This window comes from Anoplopoma fimbria, chromosome 13 (genome assembly GCF_027596085.1).
Source record: "Anoplopoma fimbria isolate UVic2021 breed Golden Eagle Sablefish chromosome 13, Afim_UVic_2022, whole genome shotgun sequence".
NCBI lineage: Eukaryota > Metazoa > Chordata > Actinopteri > Perciformes > Anoplopomatidae > Anoplopoma > Anoplopoma fimbria.
This window is the reverse complement of record NC_072461.1, coordinates 6,144,600-6,162,254: the sequence shown is the minus strand read 5'-3', so window position 1 is coordinate 6,162,254 and position 17,655 is coordinate 6,144,600. Positions and strand designations below refer to the sequence as shown.

The following is a 17,655-nucleotide window of genomic DNA, read 5'->3' as shown; positions in this document are numbered from 1 at the left end:
TGCATCAGGTAGTCAGCATCAGGAGTGAACAGACCTTTAAAACGAAACCAACCACTTATTTCTTTTTTTTAATCTTGTGTGACATTCTTTCTATCCTCGACTTTCCTTGTTTCTATATTTTCATGTATCTCTCTTCTCAGGTTTTTCCTCCAACACTCACAGTCTTTATTCTCCTCTTTGTTTTCAGTTCATCACTGCCAAAAGTGTCTTAACAAGTGATTGGATCTTAAGATTATAACCGTATTTCTCTTTTATCTCTTTTCTTCAAGACTCCAATTAATGCTGCCAAAGAGGTGAAAATAATCTACTCGTTCTAGTGTTTTTCAATCAGAAATATTGTTGTCAAAAAAGGCTGGACAGTTTATCCATCTCAGGCCTATGTTTAACAAATTAAGCCACTGCGATTTTGTGAGCCCTCCATTTCACCTGCTCTTAAAATAAACAGAACTTTCTCTTAAACAAGTGACATAATTTCACCCCATTGGCAGACTGTTTTTTTTGTCCATCCAGTTGTTGAAACTAAACATAAGATTAAATTACATATTAAGACAAACATTTGGGCATTTTGTTCCCCCCTGCAGTGACTCTTCGCTCTCTCCTTTTCCTCCTCCTTCTCCTCCTCCTCAGTCTGACCAGAGGTTCTCCATGGCCATGCTGATCCTACACAGGATCCAGCGCCGGAGCGGGCAGTAATACTCGTAGTGAAACTGCTCAAACTCCGGCGTCTGGCGGATCTCATGGAGGAACGACACGTCAATGTCTGACTCCAGCAGCAGCAGCAGTGTGGGCACGGTGACAAGCAGGATACCCATCACCACGGCAACAAAGCGGGCCACACTCAGCACACATGCATTGACCCTTTCATTGGACGATAGCAGGCGCAGGCTGCTGGTGAGGACGCCACCCATTCGACCTCTGGAAGCCAGTCGGGTGCGTTCGTAGGCCCGGTCTCGCTCCCTCTCGGCCTCCAGCTGGGCCTGGATGTCGGGGTCGGCATGGAGCTCCCTCAGCATCCTGGCGGGGCTCTGGACCGGAGAGGAGAAGAGCAAGTCCACGCCTCCCTGACTGTCGTCCACTGGGGTGGGCAGCATGCTGGCACAAGGACTGGAGAAGAGCGGGAAGATATTTAAAGAAAACACATTAGTTTCTCATAAGTAGGAAGGAACCAGCGGCTTAAAGAAGAAGAAGGGACATTTCTCAAAGGCTGATGTCAGAGCTGGAGTTTTCCTTTAGCAATAGCAACGGCAGGTTCCAACCTGTCATTTAATAAGACACATTCACACAGATACATGAAGCTACAGACATGTCTGCCTAATTAATGGTGAGGCAAGAGCAAAGAAAGAACAAAGCATGCTGCTAAAGAGCAGTGCATGCAAAGTGCACTGTAGCATGGGAAAAGGATGGATTCGCATGTATTTTGTTTAAATAACAGCACAGCAGCTGTGTTCTACAGTCTTGTAAGTGACTGTTAATATACATCTTATGCTGTAATGCCACTGTTAACTATTTACTGGAGATAAATATGAAGAATTGTAAGCCACTTCTGTTGTATATCCTTTTGACTTTCAACCTATGTAACTACATCAATTTAGGCTTGCCACTTGGGGGTAGCGGAAACAAGCTGTAAACACAAAGCCAAACAGTGAAGTTGCGACCCACATTTTTTTTTATAAAAACATTGATTATAGCTGTGTTATAAAACTCTATTGACCTGTAGACAAGCTCAGAAATGGTGAGAGCACCGCTGGCCTCGTCATCTTCCTCTACTTCATCTTCAGCTTTGGGCGACTGAGGTCGGAGATTTGAGGTTTCCATGGGAACACGTGAAGGATGCAGGTCATTGCCTAAAGCAGAATTTCCTCCTTCATTACTTTGTTGCTCTGTGTCTGCAGGTGCAGCTGAAGGTTTGAGAGGAGACAAGGTGACAGAATCCTTCAGAGCAGCAACACCTGGTGAGAGAAAAAGACAGAAGAACCATGTTTTATATCACATCGTATACTGGGTTCGAAGTTATTTATTATAGACTTACTATCAAAAATATTTCCTATGAGAAATGCAGTTAAACAGCATCATTACATGAGTCAGTCTGAAGAGCTACATATTACTAGAAATATTTTTTATATACAGCATAAAGACATACCTATTAAGGTTAGTAAATGTTTTTTTTCTACTGAGAGGAAATTCTAAGATTACAGTTACAGCATGTGCCATTAGTATTACTCTTTCTACAATGTCCCAATTCTTTATTACAAACTAATTCTATAATACAATGTAAACACAAGGTATCCATGTTGATGATAGTAAGCCATTTTTGGCAGTTTCCAGTATGGTACGGTAAAACACCTTTAAACACAATGCTACACAACGTGATCTAAATGATCTCAATCTAACTTTGACTTTGTAATATTACTTTTCAAAATATAAAACGTTCTCAGTAATTACTGTATTTACTTTTATCTGAGCTGTTGACAGAGTTGCAACACCTTTATCCATCACTTGTCTTTTTTCAGAGTATGAGTATAGTTTCTGGGTCAATGTTAACAGTGTGAATGTGTCACATACACACAACACAGTTATTTTTTATGTAACTGCACCAAAGTGCCACAAATTTTAATGCTGCAGTTGAACACTCGATCCACATGATGGCGTTCCTGTATTTATATTAAGTAGGAGCTGGGGGTAAACGTCCAGTTACATATGGGTCGTTCAGTGAACACCTCTCTAATCCAGACTCTATCTCATGATCACACACACACACACACACACACACACACACACACACACACACACACACACACACACACACACACACACACACACACACACACACACACACACACACACACACACACAGCTAGGAATTGTGAAAAAAGAAAGGTTGAAATATCGATGAATTCATATCAAGACAGGTGTTTGTTTGAACTCAAGGCCAAATTGACTAATCAGTTACCATGCCAACTGATTCAACTATGAGTTGAGAGAAATGAAAGAAGAACAGAGGGGGAGGGAGTGTAAAACCTAAGGAGCGAGTGGTGACAGCTACCATGGAAACAGAGTCAGCAAAAAGGCAAGGAGTGAATGAACTCAGTGAGAGAGAAGGACATTAAACCTGAAAACTGGGAAGCAAGGCCAGAAGCTAGAATTAGTTGTTCAACATCTAAACACCACCGGTTGCTGCTTTAGTAAAATATTAGATCAAACTTGGTCAGTGATGAAGTGACCATAGTTCATCTTCTCACAGTACACAGTTGCACTGCAGAATATGAAAATAACAACATTATTATTTACTATGAACTATGAGGGAAGCAATGGTCATTACACATTACGACTAAACAAATCCGACCTCACAAGTAGAACCTGTGGAAGAAATACTCTCTGCTGTTTTCATATTTAAAATACTGTCTGCGTTCTGTCGGTTAGCTCGGATACAAGGGTCTCCTTAGAAGAGGACATTCACACTACGAGGCGCTACATTCTGTGGCCACCGTAAACACTGCAAACACACACTCATGCATACACGGAACAGGGTTTTCCCCTGTTTTGTTAGTGTTGACAGGCCTATTCATCTTTGTCATGCAACCTCATCTTTGACACTCAAACACCTCCAAAGTAAATTTATCTGTGCATGTGTGCAAGAATAAAGCCATCACTGTACTGTATGTTGACTCAGCTTTTCTCTTTGTCAAGTTCTCAACTCATGCTACTGGAGCAACACAAAAATCCCCTGATACTCAAGAAAAGTTTTAGCAATTGATCTTTATGTATGTTAGGGATGACTACTTTGTTAGTTAAGCACATCTTCCTACGATGGAATAACCTCCCGCTCTCTGTGTAAAGTTTCAAGTGAAACTGAATCAGCTGTAAAGCTTAATCGCTAAACCTGATGAAGATTCAGTGTCGGGTCAAGGACACTTCAGCAGAGTTGAGATACGGAGATAAAATAAGGCTGGTTAGTGAAGGGGCACCCGGATTTCCCGACCTAAAGGTCTACATATTCGTGTAAAAAATCAAACAGATTATTAGGAGTGTAGTTATAAACCGTCTGTATGACAAATTATCATTAATATTAAATAAAAAACTACAAGTACATATATTTTAAATCAGCTATCATACTTTTATCAAAACCTCTCAATCCTATATCTAAAATAGGGCTTTTTTTCATAAATTTGCATTTGCGAAATTATTCAAAATTTTAAGTTTTAAGTATTTAAAATCAAGAAACCTTTCCACCTCAAACTGAAAAATAAGCATGGAAATAACCAACATTCGATTATACAGTATGTACAGTAGTTAATTCAACACACTATAAATATGCATGTTGCATGTTTATAGTGCAACATGCACCCCCCTCACCACACACACACACACACACACACACACACACACACACACACACACACACACACACACACACACACACACACACACACACACACACACACACACTCACACAAATATTAAAGGGATCTCTAGAGAGTCTCAGGATGTTTGACGGACTACACCCACAGTTTGCACCATGCGGTTGCTACAACAAACCCAAACCTGGCAATCCAACTACTGGGCTGACCTAGCTCATACATTTACTGTAAATTAAATTTCTGTGATCCGGATTTAAATGTAGCACACTGGAAAGGTGGAAATGACTGTACTCCAGCTTTCATGTGATGGGTTGAAGAAATACAGAGTTCAATGAAACTGAATGCCACTAAACTTGAAGAAACTGTGAGACAAAAGATGCACTATAATAATCTTGTAAGTATCTTGATTACATATTTTTGCCTTTCGCCACCCAATCTTACTCTGTTCCAGCGTATTTCTCTGAAGTCCAGTACTGATTCCGGCGATGTGTCCCCCATGTCCTACCAGCCGTACATAAACATCCTGCGCCGTGTGATTGGCTATACGTAGATGCAGGCTCCGGCGTGTTGTTATCTTCACCCGGCACCTCAAGGCCTCGGCCACTACTATAGACGATTCAGGCTCATCTGAACACTCCCCTGGGTGGAATACTTCAAGAGGCCCGGCCTGTCCCTCCTCCATTCCCTCACTCTCGAGCCTCTTTGGGGTCACATCCAGCCCGAGTCCCCCTGCCCTGCCTTGGCTCCCACAGCTCAGCATGTCGCCTGCGTTGGGTCTGTCGCTAACTCCCATCTCCAAACTGCTCTGCATGAGGCCGCCTCCAACATCACTGCTTTTTCTGTGCTCAAGAACCTCCATCATTCAGTCTGATGACAAACCCCAAACCCAGCTGTCTGCGGTAAGACCCCCAAGCCCAGACTGACCGCGCAGCCAGCTGAGCTCTGAGGCCTGGATGGGGATGAACCCACACACACACACACACACACACACACACACACACACACCTACATGCCTATACATACACACTGAGAGAGATGGTGAGAGACATACACCAGACACATTCTCTCTCTGATAGAGAGACATGGCGGGCCCTCAAGTGAATGTCAGCGATGTTAACAAAGAGTGGAGGGGCTTTAGAGGAGGATCAATCCCAAAGCTACAGTTTCTATATATAACCAGGTGGTCCTGGGTGCAGAGGGGCAGCTAATCTAACTCTGATTACAAAAGGGGCAGGCCTGACCCAGGAAGGGATGGGGATCACTTTCTTTTCCTCCCGGCAAATCTTTCTTTATTTTCCTCCTATCAGACATATTTATTCTTTTTCACTCTACAGTTATTCTGACATAGACAACCTTTGAACACTCAAATACCTCCCTCTGAGTTATTATTTCATTAAACATCGGCAAACGTAGACTGTGAAAGGACAAAGTCTAACAATGAAATTAATTTAACTGTTCAGTAGTTTGCTTGAGTAAAAAAGAAGACTTGTTGCATCACTCCCGGGGTCCCATTTGTTGTGTTTAGTGATGGCAAGGGAAGGAGTGTGGATTACATTGATGATCAAATTTAAGACATAGAATATGAAGTCTAATCCCAGGAATGTATTCAACATCCATATTTGAGAACTACTAGTCACCAAAGTCATAAGTGCATCTCACTGTATGTGTTTGTGTGATCAAATTTAAGACATAGAATATGAAGTCTAATCCCCATGAAACATCCATCTTTGATACCCTTAGCCAAACACGACCACTGTATGTGTTTGTGTGTGTGTGTGTGTGTTGTGTGTGTGTGTGTGTGTGTGTGTGTGTGTGTGTGTGTGTGTGTGTGTGCGCATGGATTTTGGTAGATAAGAAGGGGACAGGCTGTACAAACAGAACAAGGTCAGCACTGACCTTGGGTCAGCTTCCTGTTTCCCCTCTAATGGCTGAGATTAGTGCTCTGAATATAGACGGTGATCCTAGACCATCTCAAGGACACTTTATCCCAAAAGTCCTTGCAGCAGCCTCCTTTAAACAGTCACCGTCTGACTGTTTAAAGGAGGCTATGTTCTCGAAACAAACTAGTTTGGATGAACTGCTGCAACAAGGAATAATTTACTTGAAGGCGTGCATGGTGTGGCATTCACTGTTACACACAAAAAGGGACAGAAGCAATTGTGTAACGAGAGCTAGACGTTTAAACTCTGCTTACATTCTCATCTCTGTGCATCTGAGCAATTTCTGTAACTTTCGAAAACCACAGTCCAACAGGCACACCCCCTTCAGGCAGCGATAGGCCTGAAGTGCCAAGATGATAAAGTGGGAAGGATCTGAAATTCTCTCTCTTTTTTAATAGATTCATTCTTCACACAACTAGTCAAGTTGTGCCTATTTCGGTGTTTACAACAAAGTACACCAGGAACACCATTGAGGAGAACAAAGGTGTGAAAAAACATGTGCCCCTTTATCCCAATTTGAACGATTCATTGTATCTCCCAACTCTTTATGACACCTTCAAATGTGACCATTTTTTTTTCACCTGCACTTGTTGCACCATAAATATTTACACCACTGCAGTTAGTCCACTTTTAGGAGTTAGACAGTGGCATAAGACCAAAGCATGCTCAGAATCTGACAGGGAACCGCGGAAAAAGCGGTTCAACAAATTAAAAAATAATATACAACTAAAATGACTTCTGTTTTATTGAGTAGCATAGAGTAGCAGGAACTGCAGTAGGAAACAAGGTATTTTGAATTGAGTCTCGTGCCATCACTTAGACTACATCCTGTCAGTGGTGCATGAGGCTTGTGATTTAATGACTACCTCCTGCCCCTCCCTAACCAACCAACTGAGACAGCCGGGACACTTACTGCTGCATTTCTTTGACAATGAGCCAAGAAGAATTGATTTTTCTCTAAATGGTATGAGGGAAGGTGAGAGAAAGACATAGAGAGGAGGAGAGGCAGAGAAAGGGAGAGTCCATCAAGAGTTTGTAGAGAGTGGTAGCATAACAGTGTGACTGAACTGTACATGTGTGAAGAAGTAAAGGCCACGGGTCGGGTTGATGTTTGAGAATGAAGGAGGGAAGGAGGGAAAGGAGGGAAGGAGGGAAGGAGGGAAGGAGGGAGGAAGGAAGTGTGTTAAAGATGGAGGTAAGGAGTTAGGCACCCGGAGAGGTGGGAAGGATAAAGGGTTGGGTCCTGTGGTATGTGGAAGGGATGGATGGATGCATGTATATACAACACAGCAGCATAACTCACTAGTAAGAAAAGGCTGTTTACAACACACACTTTATGGTTTCAGTTGGATTTATGCACTTAACTATCTCTAAACTGTGTCTTGCTGCCAAAATCCAGATGATAGAAACTGTACGAGTTGATAAAAATACAGTACTGTGTACTCACAGCAGTAAGCTTTACTACAGCAGTGAGTGTTTTGAGACACTTTTTTGATTGAGTTTTTTCTCTCAGGCTACAGGCTGCTGCTAACCCTGTGATTGGTGGTGGCTCAGTCTGAGAGGAGAATCTTAAGACTCTAATCATGGTTGAAAAAGTGCTGCCACCTCCACTTCAGGTTTTTGGGTAAGTGCCCTGTGACAGTTTCTAGTGTGATAATGTACTAAAAAGAAGTGAAATGTTCTGGTTCTCACAGGACAGCATACCCAACAGTATATAAATTATGTAAAATGACCCTGACCCTAAACATCTACAGCAGTTAAATACAACATACACAATAATGCAGCAGTAATATTAATCCCTAAAAACATCAGGTGTAATAGAAAAACACCCACAGGGAACACCCTCATGCTTTACATTTAGCTGATAATAGTTCCATACTTTTAGTTTAGTAAGGTTTTGAATAAAGGACTTTTACTTTTAGTGAAGTATTTTCCTAGAGTGGTATTGCTACTTTAATGAGATTGGGAGCATTTCCATTCTCTTTTTAACGGCTCTCACCATGGCGACTGCTAAACCGACAGTGTCGTCGCGGAAACGTAAACACTATTAGCTCGTCTGCACTTTTGCCGTTGTTTGTACTGCTCATGCTGTTAGTGTCGTCAGCTATGAGCCATCGGCTCAGGAATCACAATGTTCAGAGCCATTGAGAGGAAATCGAAATACTTCAAAACTCCCTTAATAATATAATAATTTGCATCATATTTCTTATATTCTGTTGGATTTACATTATAATTAAAAGTCTGATTATCAATTAAATCAAAATTTCTTAATTGTTAAACTGATTAACAACACCTGACTTCTTCCTTACTTTTAAAACTAAATCTATGCCCTTGTCTTACATAACATTTTTGTCTTTTCATCCAGCTCTTTTATATCAAATTTCTTCTGTAATATGGCCTCAAATGTTGTCCTGTATTCATCCTCACTTCCGCCTATTATGCTTTACCACACACACTCCTCCCTCATCTATGGAGGACCACATCCTTCCAAACCTTTAACCTCTCAACCCTACAGTGCATTTCTCCTCTCTCATATTCTCTCCATCTCATGTAACTCCTCTATCAACATCCCGGCTCTCATTTAGTCTTGTGTAATCTTACCATGTGCTCTTCAATACCTGCTTTCTCCTTCCTAACATCAAGATGTATGCTTTAATCAGATAATAGTCACAGTGGAGAGTGTCGGAGAGAAAAAGCGTCAGAGAATAACGATAACATGCAAAACAAGTCACAAGGAACACATGAGGACCCACAGTGTTGTGAGTACTTTTTTATAAAACTACATGAATCTACTCAGGGAAGGTGGTGTACTGGGAAAAGAACACTACAATACCAAATACTTGATTGGGTCTTCTACTCGGCAGTGTTGCTCTGCTTGGCAAAATCCTTCATCGTCAGTTTGCAGATGATATAGTTGAGCATGTTTTCACTATTATGATGCAACCACTGAATAATGAACTATACCAATTTACAGAAAAATTATAACTACTAAAAGATTGCATTGTGCACACAGAAGCACACAAGGCCTTAAACAGAGACAGACCTTTTGGAGCCGAACAAATAACTTCTAATTTCCGTAATGATAACATAAGCTGGCTCTGTTTCCGCGTCCCTCCCTCTGTGGAACACACACAAAGTCAGACAAATGGACACACAGACACACACAGGCATGGTGGTGAACTCGGGGAGGATCATGGGAAGGGTATTTTTAGCAAGCTGCGATTGGTGTCTCCAGGGAGACAAGACTGATGGAGGGATAGGAGCATCAGCTGCTCAATTAACGCTTTCTGTCTGAGGGTTGTGCATCTTCATACACAAGGGAGACCCATGTGACTTTCCAGAGGTCTAAGGCAGGAGGGCATGGTGTGTGTGTGCTTGTGTGTGTGTAGAGCATGTAACATCCTACCAGTGTCTGTAGCCGTCTCTTCGTATTCGTTGGTGGAGGGAAGTGCAGGTACCAGTGGCTCCATGTTCATGATGAGGTTTTTATGGCTCAGAGAGTTAAAACTTCGACTCTGACCAAACTGGGCTCTGAAAACACAAACATCAACTACACTGACTGCTTTGCGCGTTACGTTGAGGTGTGTATTGTCTTGCATAATGAAAGCATGTCTGCTCTATTTACACAATCTTTCCTTGCACATTTTGAGTTCCATAAATGGATGATAATTAGAACTTTACTCGTAATTATCCCTCTGTGGGAGGGTATTACTGCAAACAGGCAATAACTTAATTTCTAACTGTGTAAGAGAGTGCAGTGTGTTATTCCTTTCATTGTCCTTACCTGCGCACGTCTGGTGGCTCTCTCTGAATCTTTGAGCTGGCTTCTATCACCTCCTTTGCAACTCTTCCGCTAACAGGGAGAAACACACATTCATTATAAGTAAGACAAAGTGTTGCATTTTTCAAAACTCCACTTAACAAAATAAAAAAAAATTGAAACAGCAGAATTGTTTTTTATAATACATACAGATCTACTTGAACTCCTCAGGCTGAAATTATGTTAAAGACTCAAACTGCAATGGGAGACCAGTGAAAAGCTGCTAAAATCAGTATAATGCTTTTATATGTGTCTACGTAAAGTTGGAGACAAGAGAGTCTCACTGATGGCACTCAATCAGAAGAGACATGTGAGTTTTTGTCTGTATTTTGCAGTTGTCCTCATAATCAGTGCTGCTGAGAACACAGATTTCTGCCAAGAAGCTATGTCGGTCTGATGGTTGGCCGACTGGAGTTCTGGATTCTGACCACATTGTTTCAAGTCAGAAGGCTTCACCATCCCACCCTTTAGTCTGTTGTTGCAGAGATGATGGTTAGGTTGTAAGTAAGCCGTTGAGATGACACATCTGGGGTTGTCGTCATCCTCTTGTGAATAGTCACAACAATACTGTGTGCTGTAAAATGTGCGTCTATGCTGTAAAATGCTGTACAATTAACCATAATCATCTGGACCAATAGGATAAAGATCTGATCTGTTCTGCTTTTTAAAAACTGCCCCCATTTGTGGGCCACACAGCTCTCTCTGCTTTGCATTTGCACAAATGACCAACAAAATCCACCATATGCTATTACTCATCATTGAGCCCTTGAGCCAGGCTGCTTTAGCTAGCTGATGAAATGGAGCAGACTGAAGTGTAAGGCTGGCAAAGAGCTTTGTCTGAGGGGAGAATCAGAGCTAACATGGCTTATATTAGAGGCATATATAACGAGGCCTTCCTGTGATATGACGGGCGGTCAATTATAGAAGACAAGGCCAAGCTGGATGTTGATACTGAAGTACAAGGAGGAAAAGCAGCATTTGGATCTACAGCATGGTGATGGACTCACAGTAAATCAGCACGTGTGGTAGTTTATGTACATTTCTCAGGTTAGTGCAAAAGGTGAAGCATAATTAAAAAGTAGATTGATGGAGTGGTTGACCGTTAACCTGCTTATGAGCTGTAGAGGAATTTACATTTTTTAAATCTCTCAAGTGGTTATTTCTGACTCTGTTTCTTTCATCGCTAATTGTCCTATTTAACATATATCACAAATCTTTTCCGGTCAAAATTCTGTCTGTCATTCTATAGTCTGTAAAAAAAAAGTCTGTCTTATGAACTAACTAGAATACTGTCTCACCTGTATCTGAACCGACTGCCTTTGAAGAAGATGTTACTGCTGGAAACTGTCTTTATCTGACTTGACTTCGCACACCTGTCAGCGAGAGGGAGGAAGAAACAAAAAGAGATGCAAAATAAGAACTTCATTATCACAAAGCATCTGATGCACAAACACTGAACATTCTTGTTGAGACATTTTTGTTTGTGACTGAAACATCAACCCTGTGCACTGCCTAGGCTCTTAGTGAGCAGAAGTGGAAGGTGTTTCAATGTTTTTAAAATGTCATAAGTCAAACCTTCATGTTTGGTTCAGGATCATTTATCATGCTGCAGAGATGTTGCCGGTGGAGTGTAAACAAACACCTCTGCCCTGCTTAGTGTGCGTGTGTGTGTGTGTGTGTGTGTGTGTGTGTGTGTGTGTGTGTGTGTGTGTGTGTGTGTGTGTGTGTGTGTGTGTGTGTGTGTGTGAGAGAGAGAGAGGTCCAATGTTCGCAAAGCTCTGCTTGGCTGCCATTTACAAACTCAATTCACTCTGATTTGATTAAGCGGCTCTGATGCTTGTCCGACATCCGAGATGACATCCCCTCCCTCTCAGGGACACATGAGCTGCTGTCATTTAGAAGTCAATATCCAGGGTTAGACAAGGCTAGGGCTGTTATGAGAATGCTTTGATAACTTTATGACCATGTTGTCCTTTTGGATGCTTTTCTAAACAAGATGACACAAGCTCTGTGAGAAAACTGGCTCATTGTAGCGGCAAATAAAATAGTATAGCAAAAGAAAATCTTATATTTCAAAACTAAAACCTGTTAAATTAATCTTCTTCATGAGATCTGTTTTTGTTCTCACCACAAGGTCAATTCTAGGTCCAGGTTGTCTAGAGCTTTTGTTTGTATCAGACGATCCTCCTCAGCAGAACTTGGCCTGCTGTCTATGGAATATCAGATGTTCAATTTTACACTTCTCTTCCATGTTGGTGGGGCTGCGACTAAAGATAATTTTCATTATCAATAAATCTGATTATTCTTTGATTCTATTATTGGAATCAAGTAATGTTTGGTATTTTGGTAGTTTTAAAATGGACTTAAACAATTAATCAAAATTGCTAGAGATTGATTTATAGTTGATTAACCAATCGTTTGATTTACTCATCATCTCAGATCTACTTGTTGGCTTAAAGATCAAGACTGAGAGTTCCTTGATGAGCTTAGAAACATGCAGCGGTTGACAAAACAACACATCGTGGCTCATTGGGATCTGATCTCTCAAGGTTCTCAGAGGAGAAGGAGGGATGTTCAAGTCTTATAAAATTGTTGGGATGTTTTTTGTGACAACTTCCTCCACCATTGTAGGACTATAAACTGCATTTTAAAGCTGGGCTGATATTCCCACTGAAAAATGTATTTTGTTTGCTCGTAACCTTGTCACAACCATTACCACAGACATGGTTTAGTCTCCATTCTCTCACTTTTGACTTCACCCCAAGCCTGTTTCCATTCCTGACACGCCATCAGTGTCAATAGTCTCTGTGAATTCAGAGCGAAAACCTCGGAGCGATCAGCTGCTCCCCCAGTGAAGGACAGCAGCATTTTGTAGCAGAGCCACAGAGAGCCCGGAAAATCATTTGAAAATAGCGATAATGTGCTAAAAATCAAGGTGGGAGATGATGGAAAGCAAAGTTGAGCCACTTATGAGTAAGAAAAGGGAAAATCTAATTTATCTTTTTTAAAATAGATAACATTTAAATATATTTAAAAACTGCTGCAACAGTTACAAATTAGATCAGTGCCATTTCAGATAAATATGTAAAATATGTGATAATGCATCTATGTTATGTATCTTTGCTTTTTTCCCAACAAATAGTTGGTGGAAGGGACATTTTTTGGAGAGATTAATGCTTTACAGTCCCAAGAGTCTCAAGTTCAAGAGCAGCTTAATACATTTCCTGGATATATGTGTGTGGGTGTGTGTGTGCGTGTGTGTGTGTGTGTGTGTGTGTGTGTGTGTGTGTGTGTGTGTGTGTCCTCACTAAAGCAACCTTAGGGAACACATTTCAAACTAACCAGTTAATGGGCATGACCATGTTCTGAACTGGGGAAAAGAAGATTTTTGCATCATTGGGGAAAGTTAGGGTAAGTCTATAAGAAACTAATGAAAGTCAATGAAATGCCCCCAAAACACCTATATATGTTTGTCTGTGTGTGTCTGTTTGTGTGTGTGGACGCACTTGTAAAAGGCTTGGTTCTCCACCCCGCACTTCCATAAGTGCTTACACGCCGCAGGGGTCGAGGTGTGAAATGTCAACACCAGTTTCTTCTGCATAGAAAAGGACAAAGACAGAGAGAGATACAGAGAGAGATAGAGAGAGAGAAAGAGAGAAGGCGAAGATGAGAAACGAGATTACCAATAGACGTATCAATAAGGACAAGAGAAGTGCTGAACACGATGGGAGGGAGCTGTGCAAAATGCTGACCCACGGACCTGAAGTCACAAGCTTTGATGATGTAAGGCAGATATAGTGATTTGTCATCAGTGTTCAGCAGTAAAAGCGCTCGTAGCTTGCAGAACATGTTTTTTTTATGGACTAGAAGGAGGGATGAATTCCGGTAAATGTCTAATTTGTGTGTCTGGTAATATGAGATACCGGATCCAATGCTGCTCAACAACAGGGGTGTAGGGTTAGCGGGAGAGGAAACACTGAGATCAATAACATGAGAGTGCACTGATCCAGTTTGTTCGCTTTCCTTGAGCCCCTTAGTCAGCCATATTGCTCAGCCCCCTCAGTGTCACACATCATCATATCAGGTATGTAATTGTGATTTACACACATGTGCTGCAGTGGCCATGTGTGTGTGTGTGAGTGCGTGTGTGGTCATACATGTGTGAAAATAACAGAGCTCCATGTTCAAATATTATTACAACAAATTGTCTTTGGTCCCACTTTGGCTGACATGCAAAAGTACTCTTACACAATGACATGATGTTTTGTGATGCTGATTTAACTGCTCCTAAAGAACATATACGATTGTACTATTTACATAACTTGAATTCTGTTTCTTATTTGCTAGTTAGTTTTTTTTAATTGCTATCCACTGTTGTAATATCAAAACCATTTAAATGAACCATTAACACTTTATTTCTTAGCTGGGACAGCAATAGGTAACTAAAGAGAAATGATACAATAGATGAACTGCATTACAAGCAAGTGTTTCAGTAATAAAGCCATGAAAAGTTGCCATCAGCTCAAAGTGGGACAGTTAAGTTAATGTGTTCCAGGCTCAATAACAGAGGTGAGGGCAAAGAGTGATTTCATGCAGTGACCCCGCACACAGTGGACGACTACACATAAATACACTAATTTAAACTCTGATAAAATACAGTGAAAATGTATATACAGTATACTCACACACACAGACAAACAAACACATATAAAGACACAATCAAAGTGAAGAATACAATCATTTTTCTCAACACAATGTCTGACATTAATTATGCAAAATGGACAGAGAAATAGATTATGCAACATAATATCACATAATCTATTGTTTGCTGATGGAGTATAGCTTATTCTTATAATGTGGCTATGGACAGGGATGCTAATAGAAATTCCAACCATAGAGTAGAATATTTTTATTGACAATGACCCAAAGTAACCGTTCACACACATGAGCTAAAAATACATGAAAATAAATGAATTAATTGAATGAAATAACACAGAAAACCTTTGTATAAAATGATATAAAACAAAATGACACAAAGATGAAAATGTTTTCTCCAATTATAAAGTGAGATGAAGGCAGGACTGTAGGGAGAGGCGTCAAATTGTTTTGTGCTACGATTATTACTAATATTTACTCACCAGTGATGACTATGTTTACACACAGAGAGAAGAGACAGAAACACAAAGATAAAACTGCATCTTCAGCCATTCATGAGTTGCCAACAGACAGACAGACGGACAAAGTTAAGCAGAGATGAGAGAGCGGGTCTGAACTTCTGTAATGAAGAGAATAATTATGAGATTGATTGACGATTGATTGGCTGATTGGTAGATTAAAGAGCAACCTGGCTTACAGTGATGACCAAATGTTTTTAAAGGTACCGGATTGAATCAATACGTGTTAATGTGGGAGTCAGACAGCAATATGAGACACAATCAGCTGTAGCTCTTTCAAAAATAAAGATGGTACGCACATTAATGAGGCACAATGCACCAGAGTTGCTGTTCAGAATCTACCACAGCTCTGGACTATGAGACAAACACTGAGTGTACAGATGAAACATGTGTCCCAAATGCAAGAAACCTGTAGAAGTTGTAACTTGTAATGTTCTTAGTCAGTAGCTGCTGTGTCTGTTTCAAAAATATAATTTATATTTATCAAAGATGTTGGACGTTGTTCAAACATGGATGTAGTGAAGGAGTCTCATATTTGGGCCACAGTCGACACATGGTGTAAGTGAGGAGGTTAGTCGAAACACACCCACCATCCTGTTACAGTGAATCCTGCCTGTTAAGGAGATCTGAAACAGCGACACACACACATATACAGTGTGTGTGATGGGGGACAGGATTGCATAGACAAACAGTCGAGTTTCATAGCACATTCACCTGATGTAACCATTACACAGATGAGGAAAGGGAATAGAGGATGGACAGTACACTTGGAGGTCAGCTAACACAAAACTGAATCCAAATGAGAACAGATGGTAACTGTGCAACTTTTTCCAGATGTGGGCAGCATGATGATGACTACAAGACTTCACAATTCATCATCATGATGGAGGAAACTACACAGCATATTTTATTCCTCATGTTTGCCCTTTAGAGGAGAGAGAACATGCAGGAGGAGGCACTGCACTCACCTCTTTCTGGACCCCGATGACATAAAAGGTTTTCCCTTCAAACTTCAGCTTGCTAACATCAGCCCTGCAGAGAACCATCATATTATGACTCAAAAAGATCGACATGACAACACGAAGTTGACTTAAGCTGAGAAAAATAACCTAATTCTTCAGGATGTTGACAGTGAGTTTGTTTACATTTACCTCTATTAACAGTGATGAAATGTAACTAAGTACATGTACTCACGTACAGTACTTAAGTTCAATTTTGGGGTGCTTCTACTTTATTTGTACTTACCTTCCTTTTTATGCTATTTATACTTTAGAGGGGTAAATATTGTTCTTTTTACTTCACTAGTTTTTTTTATTTGAATTTCAGATTAAAGTTGTATAAAATATTTTGCATTGTTATAAATTAATTTATCCAACTGTACATAGTAACAGTAATAGTAAGCTAGTTAGAATAAATGCTGCCTTGACCAGCTGCAACATTAACTACCAATGCATTAGTAATAATCTAATGAATGAACAGAACATTAATATAAGTTTAACAAACTTTGAGGGATCACTCTACATCATTAGTATTTCTTTTGATATGTAAAGTACATTAAGTTGTTCATTTTTATGTACTTTTGCTGAAGTAAACAAATTAATGCAGAGGTATTGCTTTTTTTTACTCAAGAAAGGATCTTAATACTTTCCCGACTCCTGCCTATCAACAATCGATTTTTAGTTTTTACAACACGGTGTACCAGAGTACTTTATCATTGACAGTTACAATGTACAATCAACAACACCATCGCCAGATGCAGCTATATTTTTGCAGCAAGTTATTGAAGCAAGATCAACATGGGGTTTCATTGAGTTGAACTCTTGTGTTAAAAAGCTAAATAATTTAATATTCATCTTATGAATCATATATAGAGTAACTGATTTGTTCAGCGTGCCAGGGAACAAAGCTCTGCCACCACCACTTAAGTCAAAGGCCATCTTTTTGAATTGCTCATATTATTATCATATTCAGCTCTCTGATAATGAGAAGAAACATAGTCAACATAGAGAGTGTGTTATGAGTTGATTTGATAGAGGCTACACATTTCATTTCCATGCTTACAGATTTGTATTCACAAATTCAGGACAAATTTGTACCATTTGAGGAGGTGGATCCTCTTGTTTCCCTGGAAGACCACAAAACCTGTGGCTGTGAATCCGAGAAAGGCTGTGGAGCCTGTGAAATCCTACAAGCAAACACACAAACACACACACACACACACACACACACACACACACACACACACACACACACACACACACACACACACACACACACACACACACACACACACAGAGTGAGCTGCAGCCCACAGTATTATGGTATACGGGTGGATTAACAGCGTGGAAGTGGTCAATCATCAA

At 40.5% G+C, this 17,655-nt stretch overlaps 1 protein-coding gene across 1 annotated transcript in view; it reads right to left on the bottom strand.

Annotated features, from left to right (window-relative positions):
- Positions 1-623: 623 nt before the first annotated feature.
- Positions 624-17,655, bottom strand: part of frmd3 (FERM domain containing 3) — a 44,547-nt gene continuing 27,515 nt past the window's right edge. The window contains exons 8-17 of the mRNA XM_054611273.1: positions 17,389-17,477; positions 16,261-16,324; positions 15,883-15,918; positions 15,257-15,265; positions 13,625-13,713; positions 11,417-11,491; positions 10,083-10,151; positions 9,705-9,829; positions 1,712-1,949; positions 624-1,104 (exon numbers count right to left, since the gene is read on the bottom strand). Coding sequence (XP_054467248.1) covers positions 624-1,104; positions 1,712-1,949; positions 9,705-9,829; positions 10,083-10,151; positions 11,417-11,491; positions 13,625-13,713; positions 15,257-15,265; positions 15,883-15,918; positions 16,261-16,324; positions 17,389-17,477 — 1,275 coding nt within the window. The remainder of the gene's footprint in view (positions 1,105-1,711; positions 1,950-9,704; positions 9,830-10,082; positions 10,152-11,416; positions 11,492-13,624; positions 13,714-15,256; positions 15,266-15,882; positions 15,919-16,260; positions 16,325-17,388; positions 17,478-17,655) is intronic.